The 23,094-nt window shown below is 40.6% G+C and overlaps 2 protein-coding genes across 5 annotated transcripts; both read left to right on the top strand.

Moving 5' to 3' along the window:
- The first annotated feature begins 12 nt into the window (after nt 1-12).
- Nucleotides 13-22,433, top strand: LOC111336319 (ankyrin repeat domain-containing protein 66). Of its 4 annotated transcripts, XM_088742591.1 has the most exons (6): nt 13-446; nt 2,257-2,431; nt 2,656; nt 4,295-4,498; nt 6,148-6,376; nt 7,649-8,110. In XM_088742591.1, exons 2-6 carry the CDS (start codon nt 2,369-2,371, stop codon nt 7,782-7,784), a joined length of 633 nt encoding a protein of 210 aa, XP_088598717.1. In that variant the 5' UTR covers nt 13-446; nt 2,257-2,368; the 3' UTR covers nt 7,785-8,110. The 4 variants fall into 4 exon arrangements, with proteins under 4 accessions (XP_088598717.1, XP_022798131.2, XP_088598716.1 ...); XM_022942396.2 differs by lacking the exons at nt 2,656; nt 4,295-4,498 and having other exon boundaries at nt 237-446; XM_088742590.1 differs by lacking the exons at nt 13-446; nt 2,257-2,431; nt 7,649-8,110 and adding an exon at nt 22,042-22,433 and having other exon boundaries at nt 2,463-4,498.
- Nucleotides 10,847-14,795, top strand: LOC111336318 (cytochrome P450 1A2). Its single transcript, XM_022942395.2, has one exon. The coding sequence runs from the start codon at nt 12,350-12,352 to the stop codon at nt 13,907-13,909; it is 1,560 nt and encodes a 519-aa protein (XP_022798130.2). The 5' UTR covers nt 10,847-12,349; the 3' UTR covers nt 13,910-14,795.
- Nucleotides 22,434-23,094: the final 661 nt, after the last annotated feature.

Here is a 23,094-nt window from a genome sequence, read left to right as displayed (position 1 = left end):
TTTCTGAAGTTCTAAATGCGGAACGAGGAAGTTGCTGCAAGCCGTTATTTACAACTAATCGATTTCTTTGAGAGCAGAATCCTAACCTGGCTAGACACTAATTTCTCTAGCCTGCCCGGAGATGTACCATTTTCTTTTGCTATAAGCTAAGAATGGAAACGTGAGAGAGGAAACGAAAAGCTCTTGCAGGAAGAGCCTTAATTAATATACGTCTGGGTGGGACCCAACTTCAAACAGCGAGAGGATCTGGAAAAGAGTCTAAACGATAACAACATTCCACACATTCCAGCGTGCTTTGCGTCGGCAACTCGCTCGGATCCTTCGATTAGTTGGAGCGGATACTTGTGAAACAGTCAAGCTATTTTGATTTTGACGAACAGAAGTCTGTACTTCTGCGACGAGAAAAGCCCGTCATAAACATAAGACTGGTCACGACATTCTCTTAGGTACGTGTTTAGGGTCTTTACCCCGTAAATCATAATTATCTGTTCAAGCCCTTGCGTATCTTAGGAGGCCCGACAACTGTGACGAATTTTGTTATCGGTTCTTATTGCAAGTCTTCTCCGTTTCTTGAAAGTCTCGGTAACTTAACGGGCCCGAAACCGTAGTTTAGAATCAAATATTTCAGGATAGAAAAGCAGGTTGTGGCACCCAGATCAGTCCATTTTATTTTTTTAGTTTTATTGTTTGAGTTTCAAACATTTTGAAATCCCTATCTTGAAAGACAACGAAACGGCTTACAGGCCCATTAAGTTACCGGGACTTTCGAGAAACAGGTACCCAGGTGGCTGATCTTACGGGAAATTTCGGTTTGGTTTTCGAGATGAAAAAGATGTGACCCAAGTTCTTACTTCATGCCGGTTGGAGTGATCGATGCGAAGTATGCCTAATTTGGTTGCCAGCCGAGTGAGCGCGGTCGCAGAAAACTACGGCCGGTCTTTTATTACCGCTTTCACAAATACTGCTAAAATTTTTAACAAAGAAAATAGAGAAGAGCTGAGATCTGGATAACCGTTCCAGTCGGCTTGACGAAAATGTTATGAAGAAGCCTTAAGTTTAATTTATTGGAAGAGACGGCCAGAAATCAGAGAATCAGACGAAAAGGAAAACGTAAGGAAACTCAGGCCGATGTGATTGAGGAAAATACCTCACTATAGAACTGTTTACTTGTACTACAATCGCAACTTGGAGACTTGTAAACTCTCTCCTTCATCGTGGACTTTTATCAAACCGTTCCTAAGGAAGAAGTAATGAAAAGCTTTTGTATAATTAGCGGGAGAGCAAGCTCTGAATAGATTCAATTAGTCTCTATTAGTGATGAGCCGGCGCATTATGTTGGTCGGAAAGCACAGATTAACTCTTTGCTCGGATATACTTTGATTCTAATTACGTTTATAAAATTACTTTTCGATGCCATTGTTTAGCTTGAGGAGATTTTAATTTCCCTAGCGATCTTTAGTCTGATGCGGTCGTAGTTCTGGGAAGCGGCGGGAGTTTTCTGTTATGAATTATCGGTGACATGTCACGCAAACTAGAAAATGAAAAACCAATCGTTTTCAATAAGCCTCCCATAATTGTTCAAACGAATCGAATCGGATCGGTGATGCGACAAACTGAATTCACAATAATGTATGCTCCATGCTATAGTCAAACAAAAAAAACATCAGGCAATCTTCCGACCGAGTTAATAATTCATAACACATTACAAAGTTCAGCAGATATTTAATTCCTTTCTGAAATTCTGTGTTTCTTGTGGCAGGAGGAATTATTTAAGCCATACTTTCTATCGGTTTACCGGCGTATTAACCCATTTGAGATGTTTTGGACAACACTCGAAAAGTTTGAAAACCACTCTTTTCCAGCTCGTGGTTTTTAAACTTTCCTCCTGTTCTCTCAACATTCTGCGTAAGTTATTACGTCGGTAAAGTCTAAAGCGATAGAAAGAGCTTGTTGTCTATTGCTTATATCGTCACAAAAGTTTGTGTTAATTCTCCTTGGCGTGTGTTAGCCGCATCCGACTGTGTGTCCGCCAAACTGAAACGCCACGATTGTGCGAACTGCAATCGCTACAATCAAGGCTCGACACAGCAGGGAGGAATAAAGGGAAAGTTGATTTATTAAAGATGAGAGAGGACGTAAGGGGCAAAAAGAGAAGCAAGAGGGCGTGTCAGGGGTTGAAGAGCCACTCTCCACAACATCCTGGCAATTTTTTAGGGTAGTGTAAAATTATGCCAAAATTTTCGTTAATCTCCGTAGGCTATATTAAGTGCTCTCGGATAAGAAGGTATGACTGAGTTGGTCCTACATGAGGCGGCAGTTAATGGCGAATACCAGGAGCTCGAGAGCATGTTAATGATCCACAGAATAGATGTCGATCATAAAGATGAAGACTTTGGCGATCGTACAGCGCTCCACTGGGCAGCCTCCAAAGGTTAGAGACGTTGTTTATCCCTGAAATTTCCAGGAATGACTAAATAGGAATTTCTCTTCAGAATATCACAACACTTCCAAGGATACTTTTGAGGAAGAGAAAGAAAAAGATCAATTTAAAGCTATTCTTTGCTTTTAGTTAATACCAGATTCTCGGAACTCAAATCAAGAAAAATGTATGAAAGTTGGTGGAGAGATTTGCTCTCTAGATCTTGAAATTGAGAGGGTTTAAATTTTTTTTGGCTTTTAAAATGTACGTTTAGTCAGGAATCGTCAGAGTGGTGCTTTATTGACCAATTTCCTCGCCTCTGTTTTATCCGAGATCCCCCAGGGGTAACAGATAACTCAGTCCGCACCGGGTAATTCCGTGCTACACTGCTCATCTACTTCTGCGTGTGATCGCGCGCGTGCGGGATACCCCAGGGGCAAGAGATAATTCAGTCCACGTGGCGTAATTCCCTGGTGTACTACTCTTCTGCTTCTGCGCTGCGCGCGATGGCGCGCGCGCTCTCAGTTTTCCAGCGAGGTGGTCTGTAATCGAAATCGCCGATTTCTCCCTAACGAGCTCCGCGTGAGAAAATCGCGTATAAGCTTGAATCACTGAATGGTGATGTTCTGTCATCCCACAAGATGGGCAACAGACCGAATTTTTTTCCTTTAAATGTATTCTTGAATAAATGCAAATACAGTGTGTAAAAACGGCGTTTTGTCACGGTCCAAAGACAGTACGATATATTGAGCACGGATTCACTTGGAAACTTACCCCGTAACTAAGGATATGATTCTTTCATTCAGCGAAAATTTGTCATAAAATAGCGGCGGAAGACTACGCCATGTTTTTCGGCAAAGAGGGTACTTAGAGTCTGTATTTTTTCCCATTTGATTTGGATTTTCGGCCTGCAATAAAATTGATATCGATACGTCAGTCGCCGCGCAGCCCGGGAACGCTGCAAACTCTAACTCGAATTCAAAACAAAACAACCTGTTCTCCCAGAATCACACATCGATCACTGACATTGATGAAACAGAAAGGCTTTAACAACATGACAGATCAAGACACAAGGGCCATCTTCTTAGTCAATTAGAAGTCGGTTGTGTGGGTTCAGTCTGAGTTCTCATTAGCTCCAGCGTTTGATGTATCGCTTTTCCCTGGTTTGACTCAAGTAACTTTAATTAACAATGCTCAACTAAAAGGTGCTCTAACAATTTAAGTAGTGTTACGATACTGTTAGCCTAACAAGTGTAATCAAAAGTTCATTGAGAACTAAATGTATTTCTCTTGTGATATATAAAGTGGATTCTCTTAGTCTATTCTTAATACCATCGCAGAACCTATCAATGTGTGACTGGGAAGAAAATGATACCTAGGACAAAGTTAAGTTAACTTTGCGGTCTTGCGTATCTAGCGTGGTTTTCTAGTAGTTTCCTGTGGGACTAAGATCAATCAGATTTTTATAATCGATGTGCAATTTAGAAGCAAGAACTCAAGCAAACACTACTTAACCAGTACTTGTCATTATCTATATTGTCCCTAGAGAGTTGGCCACTGTTATGATCAAAACCTCTTAATCATCCATCATTGTTTCATTCGCTCCGACGAAGGGCTAACGCTCGAAACGTCAGCTTTTGTAATCATTACGGTGGCCAATTTACCATTTCAACTTTGTTGATATATCCAAATTACATCATTGTTTCCCTTCAGGTACCTTTAACAATAGCACTCTTAAAATCAAACCAATTTTCTTCATTGCGTCACTTCTTGCTCCATTGGTTGTAAATTCAAATTGTTTCTTCGCGAGTAGCCTCAGTGCTTACAGAAGTGACTGAAACTCTATCGTTTGAGTGTTGTTCCTCGTCACGAAAGGCATGACAAATCAGGAAAAACCGCCGACTAAACAGGTTTTTAACAGCGGCAGCCACGACTTGCTTTTACACGAAACGTGCGCTCTGGGAGACGACACAAAACTCGAAGAGCTGGGAAGCTTCATAAGAGGCGGAAAAATCGACGTGAATTCGAGAGATGAAGAATGGGGTGACAGAGCTGCCCTGCACTGGGCAGCGCATAGAGGTAGAAATCCTTATAACTACTTTAAAATCGGTATGGAGTCCACACCCTCGGGGTTCTTGCCAGTGTTTGCTTAAAAGAAGGTGTTCGCTTGTTACAAGTTCCAGTTAATTGCGCAATGATAACAAGCTTAACATTTTGTTATGCTTCAGTGTCAAACATATGTACCATGAACCTCTCTATTTCGTCAACTATTTTAGTGTCTTTCATCTTACCCCTATTTTGGCGAATGGCCTAGAAGAGAAATGATTGCATGTTAATGGGAAAGACCTCTAACAGCGTTCAGCTCATTACGGTTTTTGGTTAAACATTTGTAGTCGACATTTCTGGTTCATCAGTTGTTTTACGTTTTATTTTTTTAAAGTTTCGTCTGATACAGCTGGTTTTTAGACGAAAGGCTAAGTGTACAGAAAGTGTAAAAAAATTAAAATCGAGACTAAACATTGTTCCCTTAGACTAAGGTACGCTAAACAAGGTGTCCCTGTCACCAGATTAAACACATTTGAATCAGTAATTAACTTTGAAAAAAACTCAATGAAAACCCAATCTGCTTGACCCATACTACATTTTTACCGAGGCAAAACACCCTCATTAACTACATGGTTTTTCATATGATGTTGCAAATCGGGTTGATAATGATCTCTTTATGTTAATTACGGAAGTTTAGTGTACAAGTTTCGTCGCGTGATTTTCGCCCAAAATTTCGAGTTTACCTGCATTATTCACGAACGAAATCTTAAAGATCCCAACAGAAAAATACTAAACTTACCAAATGGGTCTTAACACAGATCGGATTACCGAGGTTGAAACTAGAAGCATGCCAAGGGACAACTTCGTTCCTGGGTTTATGTTCACCTTCCCGGAAAAGTTTGACTGAGGAGCTACAACTCTAGAACGTGCAACTTCTCTTCTGTTCTGAATTTTCGGTATCAAGCACCTTTGATATATTGATAATTTGGACTTTTAGAAGTTCTATATGAAGCCAGCGAGCTAACGCGATAAGCCGGTATAACAGAGAGAATTGCGCACTTGTTGACTCCTCAGTCTTCCCTTCTGAGCGGTTACTTTAACAATCGAAGAAGTGGTGCGCCAAAAAACAATCTTTTCAGCAACAACAGTAACCTATGTCTCTTCAGTATAAATCTACGGGCGCTCTGCAATCTGATTGGCTACACTCTTCGCTTTCCATTCCGTGATTGACAGTGGACACAGTGAGCACATTAAAAGTGTACAATTGTAGGAGACCGGTTATTATGTTTTATTACCTGGAGAGGGGGGGAGTAGGAGAATTTCGGCTGTGTCACCATTAGATTTACTTGGCTCCCCCCTCCCGCGTGAGGCTCTGTTAAGTTGTAATGACCCCCCTGACTCTCCTTACTGATAGTCAATTTTTTAATAATCTATAGTCCCCCTTCAAAGTTTGCAAGAGAACACTGATCCCCTCCGTTCCCAAAATTCTCCTTCCCCCCCCCCCCGCCTTAATAATAAATGAGAACTGGTCCCTGAACAAAATAAAAACATGAGCGCGCCTTGTTGTATAGTTTTTAACGACTGATAGATTTGTCGTCTTCGATTATTCGCCGCCCTCGATTTCTCTTCGTGATGGTTGGATAGTCTATTTTATTTTACTTCCTTTTTTTTTCATCATCTAGGGCACGCCAAGTGTGTCAAACTTCTTTTGGAATACGGTGCTGATCCTGCCACACGTATGGTGGGAGGCTGGACACCGGCCCACTGCGCGGCGGAAACTGGACGCTCAAATGTACTCAAGATCTTAATCGAACACCAGGCCCCTGTTATGATTGCGGATAACTCGGGGGACACGCCCAAGAGGGTAGCGGAAATATACGGACATACAGCATGTACTGAACTTCTTGAAAGGTAAGACTTGCTATGAGTGAGTTGAGTTGAACGATATGTTGTTCACCCTTTAACTCCCACGAGTTGACCAAGACAGAATTTCTCCTTATAATATCAATACAATTATCAAGCAGACAAGTAAAGAGAATAAGGAAAATAGAAAATCAGGGGATTGTCAGTTTATTCAATACTAGATTCTCCCAACTGACATCATAAGAATTGTATGGCAGACAGTAAGGAGAATTACTAGTGAGATCTTGGGATTGGAAGGGTTAATCAAGACTGGCATGATTTATATCATGGTGGATTTGAAGGCTGCCCTGTATGACTTACAAGGAATAGTTTTGGCGCCTTTTTTTCTGGCAATTAATTTCTTTTCTGTGAGAGAAAAAATAAAGAAAATCTTACATACATGGCAAACGCGGGACTGGTTACCTTAGAAACGGCAAAGCGCAACCGGCAAACGTGAAAAAATGGCGGGAGAAAACACAGTCATGTGATCCCTCTTGCCGTTCACGTTTCACGTCAACGCGGTGCTAAATCTCTTTATTAGCACTAGTTCACACGTCTGACGTCACTCCACTAAACGTTTTCCCGCGTCCGGTAGCACATAATTTTTCTATGTACTGCATTATCCACGCATTTTCTTCGTTTGTCTCGATTTACCCCGCGTCTTAACACCAAGTACTTGAACATTTGCTGCGTTTGGCACCCTTCAGTTGTACGTTTTTTTCGTGTATTTTACTTGCCACGTTTTTCCTAGTACAGTTGAACTTGTATCAAGCGGTACCGTACTAAGCGGTCACCTTGTATTACACGGTCGGTTTTTCAGAGTCCCTAAATTGTTACCCCTTAATTACTTTAATTTTCACTTCTATTGAGCGGTTACCTCCATTAAGAGTTTACTTTATACTTAACTCCGAAGGCCTATTTTGTATTGTTCTCCACCTGTATGGAACGGTCACTTAAAGCAAACCACTCAAACAAAACCATGAACAATCTTTCGAGTAAAATTTAATCGATATTTATCTGGCGAAAACAATGTTGGTAATATTTTTTTAGCGATTTTATTTACATTAAGTGGTCAATTATGGCATAAAATGATGTTTTTGTCGGTTCTCTTTAGAACCTGTATTTAGCGGTCAACCTGTACTAGCTTGCTTTTCCGCTCCATTTCGCGTGGGCGACCGCTTCATACATTTCCATTCGCCTCGCGCGTTGATGGGCCTGGGCAGCGTGGGCCAGTGGGCTTTTGTGTAATTCTTGATGGTTTTCCTTGACTATTTCTCATAGCGCCGAAGAGTCGTCAGTCCAAAAACAGCTCCTTATTAGAGACAAGTTCCGCTCCAACACAAGAAAAATTTCACGTATTGTGGCTGAGAAAGGCTTGGAAGGTCTGCAGGGAAAAGTTACAGATGTAGCGAGTTAAGTTGTTGGTGCCATGTTGGTTTGTGATCGATTCTCTTGAATTCCCGGTATGTAGGTGATGTAGACCTTGTCGTAAATGGCAACATGGGATTCTACGCGAGACATTTCGCGCGAGACACGTCCCGGTCACGCACGAATTGGGGCGATTTTAGACGGAATATAATCGCACCTTCGCAATGCAAAAACTCGAGTATACGTAAGAAGGTGGACACGATTTAAGTTTAGAATTGTACTATCTTGTCATGAGAAAGTTGGATCTGTATCCTTGACATTTGTGCAACCAACCTTTAAAAAGTGTTGTTGTGAATAAATAGGTTCACAATTTCATATCTAAGTCTTCTTTGATGGGTATTCGTACTCTAAGTTTGTGCCCAGTCTCACTTCATCTTTGTCTTTCTTTAGTTCCCCGTCCGCTTTTTCATTAATTGAAATGCTCCAATTCTCCTGGTATTTCCCTAAAAGTGGTCGTAGTTCTTTCCTACTTTTAGATGGAACGAGGATCTCAACTCGTCAACTGCCATGTTAATCGCTGAGAAAGAATGTTAACCGTGAAGTTTCGATAGAGGGAGGAATGCTGTGGCAATAGGAGTCGCGAGGGAGTGTTTCTACACCGATTTCGCTTACCATTCCCCACTCCTCCCTTTAGGGGGTCTCGCGTTCACTTCGAGTCTGATGTGCTGGATCGCGATTGGTGGATTTTTGAGTCCATCGTATCCAACTTGTATTTTGACTTCCTATTTCCAAACCACCGTTGCCTTTGCAAACCGGTGGCAGTTTTGGCAGGATATTCTTGGCGTTGTTATTTATAGATACACAATTCACACCAGTTTCGTCTATTAGGGGGAAAGGAAGGTTTAGCTAAGCTAAAGGTCAAGATTTGGTCAACCCCTTTAACGCCTGGCTTTTACTTTCTCCTCACAGTTTTACCCTTAAATCAAATGTAAAGGCTATGAGAATGAAGAAAATGATCACCAATTCAAGAGGCTCCTGGTTGACAATAAATTCCCCTTTTCAGTACCCTCGAAAATGCAAAGAGAACGGTCTGGATAATTTAAATACTAATCTTTAAGGTGGAAAGGGTTAATTCTGTGGCTCGAATTAAGTTATTAAGTCTGATAGCTGAGTTAACCAAGCGTTTGGCACGTAAGCGGTATGTGAAACACGAGAAGACTAAACTGAAATACCTGTGCTCTTCCAAAACGTCCAATTTATCTAATTTAATATCATTTTTGTCCTTCGTGTCATGAAAAGTCAGATTGTTTTCATATCGATGGTAAATCTGCTCTTCTTTATCCTTTCTGAAAATTTTCTAAATCTTTCCCTGACAGGTAGCAAATTAGCCTCATTTGACTTCGGATTTTTTATGTCAACAAAACTGGCGTCCTCACTGACCTCTGGATACTTTAAAGCGCTTAGATTTAGATTTTAACTTATTTGATGGATTAGGGTCATGTCACGCTCCTTTAACAAAACCTACACAATCCGGCAATCGCGAATTAAATTGTCTTGTTTACCTTAGCCGGGGAGGCCTCTACAAAAGCGCGCAAATTAATTCGCAGTAACGAACGGGTAACGCTCGAGACGTCAGCTTTATATAGAACCTCGTACCTGGGGTCTCTCATCTTCCCGCCCCCCCCTGCTCTCGCTCAAGGGGGGGGGGGGGGAAGATGAAAAACCCTGGAAACGAGGCTGCTTTAGGAACTCTCACCATGGCCTTTTATGTTATAGACTCAGTTGATAAAACCAAACCATCTTGCCATACCTCCCCCCCTTCCACCGACGCAGCGTCACAGCTTCCCCCGCTTCGGTTGAACAAAGTTGAGAAGGTCGATTTAAGTACTATGTGAAATTGTGTAGAGTTACCTCCAGTTGGTAAAAGAATGGACCCTGTGATACTGCTAATATTGGCCATGTCCACAGCTCGTATATGTTGGAGATGTAGTGGCTACCCCGTTCCCCAAGCCTCAAATATGAATTGTACATTGAAGATTGAAATATCGGCGACAAAGTCGTAAAAGAGTGCCTTTTATGTGGTTTCGGGAACTTTTAGCTTGCTGAAGTGAACCACCACCTCGCATGATCTCCCCGACTTTTCTTCGCAATGCAGCCTATTTCTGTTGAACCAAACTTTCCAGTCACGTGTAACGACACTTCCTCTCTATTTCAACTAAAAAAACTATCCACGGACTAAATAAAGGCAACCTGTTTCATAAAAGATTAAATAAATGCAATTTTTAATGATGTCTAAGGACGTTTAAAACGGAAATTGGCAAAGTTCACGCCTGTACTTATTGCATGCCAGAGGCGTTAGCATCCGCGGACCGATGCACTCATTTGGCGGCAAAGAAACGTGAAACGACCATGATATTGTCATTATTAATTTAAAAATATCAGTAAACTCCTCGAGTCTTTTTTGTCTGTTCATAATTGAAAATATTGTTCTTTTTCGGTTCACCTTGACCCCTATGACTCGATACTGGGTTATCAAGCGCATGTTTCTCCAATGGAGACCGAGAAATTTAAGTTGTACTGTACTTGGAAACCGTCTCAAAATACTTTTACGTCACGCGGGCGTCGGATGAGAAATAGAGCACGTGCTCTGCAGTTTTGACGGTTTAGTCATGGATCCTTGGGCATACTTGACCTGACGGTGCCTTTGAAACTTCTTTCTGGGGGTCGACACTATCCATGTCATTTGCCTATTAGGCAAATTTATTCAATGATGACGTCCTTGTTCAGCTTGTCATTGTGTTGCTATTTCTAGCTCGAACTACAGTTCTACATCTGTCGTTTACTCTCGAATAGATTGAGTAAACACAAATTGCACTAATTTAAGACCGCCGAGAGGTTGATGTTTATGGATGGTAGCCATTGATGCTTGAATGGGCGAATTTAGCTGCTGCATTAGCCTGCAGGACATTCATTTGATACTGTAACACCTGTATGGAACGAAAAATCGACCAATAGTTACACCTTTGTAAGAACATCGCTCCTTCCATAGAAATCGATATAGCAAATGGTTCTCTTGTTTACAGGAGAAATGAGATTTAATCATCGCCATGTGGTGATCTTTAGAGTTCGATCACTGCGATTGGCCAACCTTAATGTCTATTCAAACAATCTTTCAGACTTTAATTCAATCGAACAACACATGAACGAAGTCGCGCATTCAGGGTAGCCCTCTGATAAAAGCCCTACTTGTAGGCTTCTTTAATGATTGACGAACTTCCATTAGCCATTTACGATAGGATTATCAACAAATGATCCTCGCGGGTCTTATAGAATTTCATACCCTTGATGCCTGGAACCTGTAGACATGTCAAAATGCGTCTAAGAAAGGGCACGCAAACGTATTTTTGTACCCATCGGTCAGTCCGCGCACCATCTTATCCACAAACCCGACCAGAGCGTACGTGAATAGTTACATGTATTTAGTGGTCAAAAACCACAAAGTAATCGTAGTAGCGATCCACCATTCCTCTGAGATCATGCTACTTCGATTACCCATCAATCATATCCTGCCAGAGCTCCATGAATCGATTGATGTTTGGAATTATCGGAATGGATCGAGAGGAATGAATGTCTCGGGCATTTGCGGGCGAAGGAAAGTGGAATTTTGTCGTAAATAGGTGCTGAAAAGTATTGAACTTATATCTGTTTTATTTTAGTTGCAAAGATAAATTTGGAAACCGAATAACTGATGCATTTCGCAGTAGCAACGACACCGAAAAGAACCCAACCATGACCCTGTTGGATTTTGCGCTCTCTGACCCGGCCGCAGTTTAAACGGAAATATTCATCGCTGCGGAGACTGTTCTCTGCTTAAAGTTCCTGCTATGTTTTATATTGAATAAAATCCTGAGGGCAGCTGACACATGTTAGCGCTAAACTAAGACAGAAATGGGTGAGTGATATTTATCCTTCGTTTCTAAAAGAATGGGCTTTCAGCGTGTAAACATCGATAAATCGGCTTTTGCTGATTGCATTAATTGGAGGAAACTTGGAATAATGGATACCTTTTTATTGTGATGCATTGAATTTTAAATAGTGTTAGTTTTTGCAATTGGCTGTTTATTTGTATGACACCCTCTAGTCAATGAGAGCTTTTGTGTTCGATGATCATGTTAACTTGCTCAGTAGAAAGGTATTGGTCACGTATTCGAGTTGAACACTTCCACGACACGTTCCTAAGAACCTGCCGTCTAATCCACGGTTCCCGATACTTGATCCTGTTTTTAAGTGCAGACTGCTTTTTGACCCGTGCTCAGTCCGGAATCTTGTTTGTCATAATCAGTGAAGCGAGTCAACCTTGAACCCAACGGGAAAAACAAAGAGTGTAGTAGCATCAAGTTTATTTGTCCGTCACCTCCCACTGAAATCAGCTCACAAAGAGCTATAAAACGTCTTGCGTGCCCGTAACCAGAACCTCTCGAGCACGGCTTGAAGCGTGTACCTCTCCATTCGATATTTCGCATACTTAGTGACTCGTGGTACACATCTCAGGAAATAGCGATCACTTTGATTCGATTTTAGCGAACACTGAAGACACATAGATCAATTATCATCATGTACTGGGCAGACCTCGTAGACAAGTTAGCGGGGCATTCCACTGTGATTATTTTCCTTGCTCTCGTGGTTGTTTTGCTGTTTTTAAGAAAAACCAGACCGTCAGTCAAGAGGAAACCACCCGGTCCCTGGAGTTTACCAGTGATTGGGAATATATTTCTCTTTGGATCCGCTCCTCATAAGAACGTCACAAAGCTCGCTAAACAGTATGGAAGAGTCTTCTCTATGAAACTCGGAAGCAGGGAAGTCGTGATTCTTAATGACATTAAGACAGTTAAAGAGGCTCTTCTCAAGAATGGCACCGACTTCTCATCTCGTCCGCCTTTGCACAGTTTCATATCGTCCAGCCGAGGTGATAGAACAGTTGCATGGCCCGTGTTTGGTCCAAAGTACGCCAACAACAAGCGAGCGACGGAATTGGCCATGCGAGCTATCCTTGACAATGACAAGTACCTCTCCAAAGTAGTTCTTAGGGAGACGCACGTGTTAATCAAGAGTCTCCTAAACTCGGACGAGGGCCGGTTCGATCCTTCCTACTTGTTAAAATTCTTTGCCTGTAGTTTGCAGTTTTGTTTGTTCTTCGGGGACAAGTTACGCGACGCTTACGTCAAGAAGGCTCAATTCATGATGGACGGTTCAACAGATTTTATAGAAAATAGTGCCGTGGGTAACAGCGTAGATTTCATGCCATGGATGAAAGTGGTGTTCAAGAAACAAGTGGAAAAACTTGACGAATCCGTCGCAGAACTTACAACATTTGTCAAGAAAATTTTTTACCTCATGAAGAGTGATTCCAACCTGAACAACGAAGGAGAGTCACCCTCCAAGATGCAAACTACCTTCGCCGAGGCATTGAAGAAAGCAGTGAACGATAGAGATGCATTAGATTTTGGAAACGAACGTTTCAGTGAGGACTCCTTAGAGGGAATGTCAAGACACTTCGACGATGAAACTTTGATTAACATAACAGCTGACTGTTTCGGCGGGGGATACGAAAAATTATCCACCGCCCTCCGATGGGCAGTGGCTTACCTCGTGTCGCATCGCGATGTGCAGACGGAGCTGCAGGATGAGCTAAGACGCGTAAAAGGCTCTTCGTCTTTGACACTTCACGACAGAAACAGCTTCCCACTTTTAGAGGCAACAGTTCTTGAAATCTTGCGGATGAGCAGCTTTCTTCCATTCGCGTTGCCCCATTGCACAACCCGGGATACCAGTGTGGCTGGATACCCTTTGCCAAAGGGAACCATTGTCTTTATGAACCTGTGGGCCTGTTCCCGTGATCCACAGTACTTTGAAGACCCCAACACGTTCAATCCATACCGTTTCTTGGATGAAACTAAACAGAACATTGTACGATCACCTTGTTTCTTGGCGTTTTCAGCAGGGGACAGAAAATGCCCTGGAGAGAGTTATGCCAAGTCAATCATGTTCCTGGTGCTTGGCACCTTGTTGCAGAATCTTGAACTTCGTAATGGAACCGAAGATCCCATCGAAGACAAATTCGGGCTGACCGTTCGTCCAAAGCCGTACAAGATTCGCGTTGAAGCGATTCAGTGAACATGGAATAAGGAACTTGCTATAGGTATCAAAGTTACACAGTCTGACATCAGGCTAAATGACTGTCAAAGTGTGAACTGATGATTTGACATGGATTCATTGATAGTTACAATGGATCAAGTAAGTCTTGATTCTTCAGGTTACCACTCAATGAAAGTTCACAGAAACGAGAAAACGAAATAGGAAAAGAAGTTGTTTTTATTAAATTAGGCAGGCATGACCAAACCTCTGCTGATCTTAAGCCTCGTGAGGTGCACTGCATGAATGTTTAATTCAGACTTTGTTACGCATTTTCTTGCTTTCATTTTTTCTTTATGCATATAGGACTGAAAACGACCTGCACCTTTGAGTGTAGTGACACTGACACAAAAAAACAAAACGGCAAGCGTCTGTTTGCATTGGTGAACATTTAATCTTTAGCGCATCATTGATGTCACGTAATGTAAAACTTTGGTCGCTCGGGCGTATTTTTAAATCAGTTTCGCAACTTTTCAGTATCACAGGGGCACAATCTCTTCAATATGTTTCCTAGTTGGAGAGAGCGTGCCTGACTGAATTTGGACGACGAAGCTTTACCAATAAGCTGAGATAACATTCTGGAAATAACAGTTTGACAAAGGTTAACTAATCCCTCAGACCCCAGAAGCACTATAGTTGTAATATCGATAACGTCTACGTATTATTTTACTGGACAATTTGGCAACATCTGTGCTAACCCTGTTCGAGCCCTGTGTTCGAAATTACGCTAGTCAGAGGTGCTTCTACGAGAAAACAAAATTGATAAAATATTTGGCAGTACGGCCTTATCGAATCTAAATGTCAATCTTAAGAATATTTAATTATCATGAAAAATAACGAAAAATATAGTCCTTTTTTTTATATTTTATCTGATTTGTTCTTGAGCATTGTACTTCCAAAACAGAGGTTCTCTTTACTGTTTCGTAAATACATAAAACAGCTAGTTGAACTTTGCTCCAAATTATGAGGTCTGAATGAAGAAACTACCATCGACTTTGTCCATTTTCTCCTTCGTGGAAATAGTGCAGTTCGAAGAATTCGCGTGTTGATACAAATCTCTTAGGCCCACATGCCACCTCATTGGGAAACCAAGACAAACTGGCATTTGTTAAATACATTAACCTGACTTCTAACATCCCAGGTTTCCATCTTCCCAACTCTCGACTCCAGAGTTTTATGCGATGAAGTTGACTGTTCGGCACAAATCTCCAGGCTATGTGATGCCATATGTTTGACATCGATGGCCCCTTAATTTAATTTTCGCAGCATTATTCGCAGTTTGCAGACTTTTCAACGCTCAATTGAGCGAGGGGCTAAAGTGAAACTCACGTTCTACCGGGTGGCAAAGCACGTGGACAGTCTGTTTTATATCGCCGGCATGCAAGGGATGTTGGTATCTGTTGATTTTATCTTTCTGTTCTTCTACTTCTCGTTATTATCGAACTCTTGACGTTTGAGAAGTTTTCCATTTCTTGTCATTAATTCATTCTGGGGGAAATTACAAGCCGGTTGTAACACTTCGTTTATTTGCGAAATGATAACATCTAATGTAATTATTCGAAATATTTAGAATTAATTCATCCAGCACTTGCGAGGTAAAATTAGCGGGCACACTCAGAGGGGAAGTGATTGCCTTTCATGGCCAGGAACTATGATTCCTCTACCTTTAATTTCGACAGTTTTTCAGTGACGTTAATACGATTCTATAGCTTTACTTCAATCTCCTGAAATCCACTTTAAAAATAGGGAACTTTTATTTCCAGCTATTTGGCGGTCAAAACTGCTTCCTCAACGACGATGCATAATTATTAGAACACGTAACGTACTGAAAAAATGTAAAAATTATTGCTTCGAATGCACCGGCCTTCGGTTGTGATATTAACTTAAATGGAGACCATCCACACGAAGATTCTATTGAGGTTAAATTCAGCAGTCGACCAGACCACATGCGTCTGTGCAACCTTAGAACTTGTTTGTTATTGGGCAGGCTTACGGATTTTCCACGGCGGCCAAGGCCACGGAACCTTTTGGTTTTGTTTATTATTAGGGGATGCTTTAAATAAACAGTCCAAGTTGGATTAATAAGGCAACGGATAGCAGAAGTTATGTCTCCTGTGTTTAATTCGTTTAGTGCTGTTTCAATGCTGCAGCTGCGCCCTGCTCAGCAATGCGGAGCAATTTTTTTAACATTCCAAAACAACAAATTATCTTTCAATTTTCATTGGTAGGGTTTGAGGTGTTTCATGATTCGATTTCAGTTATTCTTCAATGAGGATGAAATGAGCACGCTTTAGTATTATGTTACCTTCTTATGATGGGCAAACATCACGTTTTGCTCCTATCAGATGTGATATTTCGAAACAAAGTTGCGTCAAGCGTTTTCTTTAGAATTCAATGCGTTAGAGGGATCCAGCTTTAATCTTTTAAAACAGCTTTGATTTCATCCCTCCGAAAACCTCCATCTCTTTTGCAATCTTGTAATATATAGTGACAAAGTGTCCATGAGTTAACGAGCGAGTAAAGACATATTACAAACATTTTATTCTATGTTTGATCTCTCTTGCCAAACACTTGTTCCAAATGTTTATTGCCCGGCAGACTACGTCAATCGTTCGGTTCAGCTGGCTTGCCCTTGGCCTTTGCATTTGCATTTTAATAAAATTAAAACGAGTACTCCAGGGCTTTCCGCTCTTCCCACAAAAACTTATTGTCCTTTTATATTTCGCTCGCCTAAACAGGAAACTGGTGAAGTCCATTGTCCTAATGCCGACTTCTTCAATAATTTCATTTGTTGAACAATCTCTTTGCAAACTGACAAAACGTTCAAGTATCACGAGTTACCTACACGTTTTTAAGGAGGGACAAAATAGGTACAATAAAAACAAAAACAAAACAAAAAGAATTGTGTCGCTGGGTGAGAAAGGATCTTGTGCATGTGGAGAACAAAACGGATCTACGTAAGAAACTTAACTGTGTAACTTCTGAAACGGTTGTTCTCAACTGACCTTGGAATGCAGCTTTGCAAAGAGTCACAAATTCTTTCCTTACGTAGGAGGTCAAAACAGAATGTCTGAGACAATTCACGGAATTCACGAAATCTCAAAGGTTGTGGGAAAATCTTGCAAAAGTAATTAGACTTGTTTAGTCTGATTGTGTAAGAAAATACAGAGAACACATTATGGTAATATAAAACCCGAGTCCTTTAACAGACATAAAAAAAACGTAACTGCAGCGGTGTTTTCGTAACACTTCATGAAACTGGGATTATTTTCCTTCTGATACGACACCAGGAAAAATTAATTAATTATAGTGTTGACACGTGCAAAGTGTTGGAACCTTTCACGATCTCAAATTTGACCCATTTTTTCGAATTCTAGATGGCGTTTTGCAGAGTTAAATGTCGCTTTGCAAATGTTTTCTTTAAAAGTTCACAGGTTACACGACTCCCCACGAGGCAGCACTCGTAACAATGTAGCTTATTTGTTTAGGGTTGTTTAAGATCTTTAGAAAACATGTAGATTTTGAAAAGAGAAAAACTGAATTTGAATTATGATTTTCAAATTTTGTGGCTTCCTGAATTCCCCAATTTTCCTTCGGTGTCAGTCTGTGTGTCCAAATTGAGCTCTAATGTTTCAGATTAAAGGGATGTGATATGTATCTTACGTGATAGTCCTCGGTGGCATTGGCCTTGACAATTCCTAGCGGAGCTCCGCCCCTGTCGCGCCCCATGAGACATTTGACAACCGAAGCGGAAGACCAATTCTAAACTCTTTCTTTAAACCTCAAACCCGACTTGTGTTACCAAATGCGGTAAGCTTCGCAGTACACCTTAAGAAATTTATGCTCGTAAGTGAACGTTTTTGCATCTTGTACGATTGCTCGACTCTGCGGTACTTATTAAATTGCAATCATTAACTACTTTTGACCCACAAGATGGGTCGGTTAATGAAGGTCACTTTTGCCTTCAACGTGCACAGTTGTCACGATTTTGGAGTCGATACACTATCGGCAATTTTATAAGCAAAAAATAAAAAAATTGGTAAGAGCCTGTATCAGCGTGCAAGAAATACGAATCATGGCGTTCGTGTAAATATTTTTCAAAGTGTACATGCATATACTATACTGATGTGACTCTCTATGGCGGGTTTGCATTATATGCGATCCAATTGACCTTGGAGATATAGGACCCTACAGAAAAGAAAAGAAAATGAATTCCGCCAAAGAATTGTCTGCTTGATACAAATCCTTTGCAAGAACGAGATGAATCTCAAATATCCTATTATCCAGTAATTTGAGGAGGAAAGCATCTTCTTCATCGTGAAATTTTCGCCAAGTTCAAAGTCAGTCATTATTTGAGACAGTCACTCGATTTCGTGTCTTACAATATATTGAGTCACTCTTATCCCCCTAACCCAATTATCTGCACTTAGCTTAGTAGGTGCTAAATGAGCTGACCGAAACCCAAGTTTACACTTGAGAATGCGATTATTCCCTACTCCTGGAGGGCTTTTGGGGTCGCGCAAAGTCTTTGACTTCTTTGTGATAAATCACTCATTTTCGTGACTGATAGTGCCTTCATCCTTATCTGAATAATTGAATTATCTGCTTTTACAGAGTGTTAATCAACAGGCCTTAGGTGAAGCTCTCACGAAAATTAAGAACCGTTTCCTATCCGAGTGTTTGTCCACAAGCGTCAGCTTGTTTCGTGACTAGGTCTTGTCCACACTTCGTTATCTAAGTAAATACCTTGAACAAAGGTGCCGTGATGACTCGGAAAAGTTTTACAATCCTTGTCAACACGAACACAAATTATTTTTCTATTTTCACGCGAGCGAATTTTCCTATCAAAGTTTCCCTCGAGCACCCAGCAGAAACTTTGCAAGAATTTGGCGCCTAATGGGTAATGAGAATATGTGGTAAAACTTGACAGTTACGCGGACATTATTTGACTGAAGACATTTGGCAGAGTATTATAAAAGGCTTTCTCATGTGGATGTTGTAACAAGTAGATTATGACAAGAAAGAATCGATCCCTTACGAGCTCTTGGATATTATTTTCAAAAGAAAAAAAATTTCTGCGGAAATAAAAACAAATGTTATTTAACGTGGAGTCAACGAGTTATTCCTCAACACGACCTGAAATAAAACTACTGTTGGAAAAAAGATCAAGTCGGGCTAGCTTTTACGTTTTCACATAACGTTTAGATGATAATCATATAGGGATGGATTTTAGTTGTTTGATCGTAAATACTGATGTAAAAATATTTGGCTATGAGTCATTCATCATTGGAGTGAAAATGAACCAGGTAAAGGCATGAAATGATTTCCTCGACAAATGACGGTAAAATCACATTCTGTGGTGCAAATTAGGGATAAACATATATAAAATTCGAGTCGGACGAGCTTTTTCATGTTCACATAACGTTTAGATGCTAGATGATAATCATATAGGGATGGATTTTAGTTGTTTGATCGAAAATACTGAGATAAAAATATTTGGCTATGAGTCATTCATCATTGGAGTGAAAATGTAAAGGTATGAAATGATTTCCTCGACAAATGACGGTAAAGTCACATTCTGTGGTACAAATTAGGGAAGGTACCACCCAAATCATGGATGAGGGCTTCTTCCCGTGTACCTGGATAACGTTTATAAGGACGCAACGCATTTCTCAGCTGGAAACACTTATATCCTGCATGTTCTGATGTTAACAGTATATATATGAAGTGTTCTTGACATTCAGAAAATTGCTGAGGTGGAGCTCATCTGAGAACGGAAATTAGTTAAATGCATAGAACTCTCGAGACGCCAGAAATCAGTAAAATAACAGATTTAGTGACCGAAATGAGAGTGTTAGGTCAAGCTGGTTGTGCGATAGCTGCCAAGTTCTTGAACTAGCATGCAAAAATTTTTAATGAGGGGTCGTTTCACACCGGCACGAAGCTAGTTCGCCAGGAAGAGGAACAATACTTCAGCGAAGATGGCCCAGAAATTGGTAATTCTTAGTGACCAGCAGAAACTTTGAAAGAATTTGGCGCCTAAAGGGTTTAAAGTGATTGGCGAGCCAGCTAAAATTTTATGTAAACGTTGATAAACCCGTCCACAATGTACATGTTGTGTTAAGCAATTATCATAACTGCATTTAAACCGTCTTGGGGATATTCAAGCATTAAGACCCTCGTATTTCTTCCAGTAGCGAGAGAGAGGGAGTCGGATAGGATGAACTTTAAAATCAATTGGACCCGTTTGAAAAACAATTGAGTTTATTTACACATGCACCGACCATTTCCAGTGTCTTTATTTGTTGTTGTTCAACTCCTGGCCTATTTTTAGCGTCTCCAAGGTCAATTACTCGACTATTCGTACTGAGCTTCAGCAAGCTTAGTCCAATTTTTGAGCGGGTTATCTTTTTCTGTTTAATCCGAGTGAATATATCAAATGTCGTATTGAAGTTGCTCTCGAGGTGTTGGCTTCGTTTCAAGGCGTGGTTTACACACAAAAAAAAACATTTCGTGCAAAGGTTGCGTGAGCGGGCCGGCGTTTCTTTGTAGAGAGAATAGTATTCTCGAGTGTTAGGCTTTGGCCCAAATTGCGCCATATTCGGCAGTTTTTCTTCGATTATCATTTCAAACAAATTTTACCAATACCCTCTTTAGAACGGGCGACCTCTGGATGGAGACGATAATCAAAAGTTGGAATTCAGTTATTGAAGCTTACATTTCCTCTTTTGCAACCAAATCTCATTCTGTACGGAAGACACCCTTGTTTGAAGAGACAAATGGACCAAAAAAGCCGCCCCTCTTGGATAGACTTAATCCTTCACCTCGCTTACATATTTTTGCATGAAGCATGCAACACATTAATTGGAAACGGAAATGCAAAGCGAACACTTCACTTATCTCGTAGAAAACGGTATCTTCTCTAGGTCTAATGGCATTCTTGTCGGTCTTTCCCTCAACTTGCTATAGCACTCTCAGAAGTTTTCACTGCTGGAGAGCAACGTAAACACGAACAATATTACTACTTAAATGACATTAGTTGTTTGTAAAATAATGTTTACGAGATGAATGTTAAGTGTCGCCCTGTTTTGAAGTAAGGGGGGGTAAGTTTCTAAAGAAACTGTGGTGCTGCGTCGGTGGGGGTAACAAGGTAATTTGGTAATATCAACTAAGTTGAAATTGTAAATTGGTCACCGTAAAGAGTTAAAAAGCTGACGTTTCGAGCGTTAGCTCTTCGTCATAGCTCTGACGAAGGGCTAATGCTCGATAAAGCACTGAAGGGCAACAGCGCCTTCTACGCAAACTGTCCGAGTGTAATATTCATAACTCAAATTTGGTCCAAATATTGTGAGATTCTAACAAACCTCAGTTTTTGCTTAGCATTTAAGAAATTTGACAAAGCTTTATTTCTTTGCTTCAAAAATTTGATATAAAATCAGCCTTGTACAAATTTTATACTTTCCTTCTTCTGTCCTGGCAACAACCAACACCCTTACCCTGATTTTCTCGTTTGAAATTCATCTATAAATTCCTCAGGAAGTTCTTCAAGATTTAATACTGAAGTACTACAAAAGCTGAGGGTCATGTACAGATCAGCAACTAAATCTAGGAGCTAGTAATAACTTAAAACTTTCCCGTGTTGTGAGTGGCATCAGCGTCATGCAGACTATGTACTGACAAGTGGATGTTAGCAGATGTATAACCACAAAGAGGCTCTCAGCCTTCTGATTTTTACGCAGAATTAGAACTTGACCTATAGGAATTTAAAACTCTGAAAAAAAAAACCTTCAAAGCAACGCCGTTTGATAACAAACTCAATCCACAAGTAACGGAGTACTGAGGGGGGAGGGGGAGGGGGAAACAAAGTATCATTTTTTATTTGGCTGAAAACATGACATTTGACTCAACCCAACACACCCTTCCCCTTAGATTGCCAGCCCACTGATTGTATTCATCTTTACCTTGTGTTACCCACAAGGATATATCGATGCAACATTGCTACATCATCCTATCTGCTCCGTATGAGCGGAAACGCAGACCTACGGATTTTGCTAAATATTGTTAGTTTTGACTATTTCCTAAGAAATGCTTTTTATATTATTTTTTCTCTTTAGTTCCCTGTACGTGCAACGATGGAGTACGACACATTGACCTTTAAGTGAAGACAATTCCTTTCTTTCTTTCCCTTTTGTTGTAAAACCACAATGAGTATTTTTAGCTATGAACAGGAATACACAACTGCTTGACAGCGTCTAAAGTTATCTCTAAAACAAAAACTTCTCGATGGTACGCGGGGATGACCTTTCAAGTAGAAAGTTACCTAATACTACTTCATCTGATTGTTCCTAACCCGCCTACGTGACAACTAAATTGATCTGATTTTTTTCTCAGGGGTATCTTATAAACATGTATTTTTAAAGAGAGAGAACCGAGAGTATATGAGGCTATCTGGATTCGGCACATTTCCCGTTTCTTTTTATTAAATTAAAGCTATTTCCTAATCAGCTTTCTTCCTACCATGTTTGTCTGTGAGCCGCGTCTCTTACGCCATACTTTATTTGTGGTTGATGAAAAATTAAGCCTGACTCTCTCATGTACGTCCAGCAGTTAAAATCCGCTACGATCTTTCCCGTCTAAAGCCATGCATCCTTGTGTCTTCTTGGTTCATTATTACATCTTTCGTTATTTTTCCGTCTTATCAAACTTGTATTTTAAAGTTTCTTTCAAGCCAGTAAAAGCAAAATTTCGTGCAGCTTTAAATGAGCTAAAATGGATGTGCTTTAAACTCGTTCCACCTTTAGCCGATCAAATCAACATTTCCTAAATTGTGCTGGAACTGATTTATAAGCTCTTATATGACTGAGAACATTCCCACAAATACAGTATTAGTTGTTCACTATGATAAGTCAGTAGCTGTCATCACGGAAATAATTGCCTTCTAGATGGCGAATTCAGATTAAACGAATTCTCCACGACATCGTTTCGCAAGAAGCCGTGATTGTTTTGCAACAGTACGTGTCCTCTTCTCTCTTAATGACTTTAAAGCCTTATTTAGAAGAAAGGAATCTCGATGAAAGTAATGCGGTAATCTAGAACGACCCAATATTGATTGGGTCGTTCTCGATTACCGAGTGCAATTATCGAGTGCAATTTACTCTTGAAAGTGG

Source organism: Stylophora pistillata, chromosome 13 (genome assembly GCF_964205215.1).
Source record: "Stylophora pistillata chromosome 13, jaStyPist1.2, whole genome shotgun sequence".
Taxonomy (NCBI): domain Eukaryota; kingdom Metazoa; phylum Cnidaria; class Anthozoa; order Scleractinia; family Pocilloporidae; genus Stylophora; species Stylophora pistillata.
This window is presented reverse-complemented; position numbering and strand designations above follow the sequence as displayed.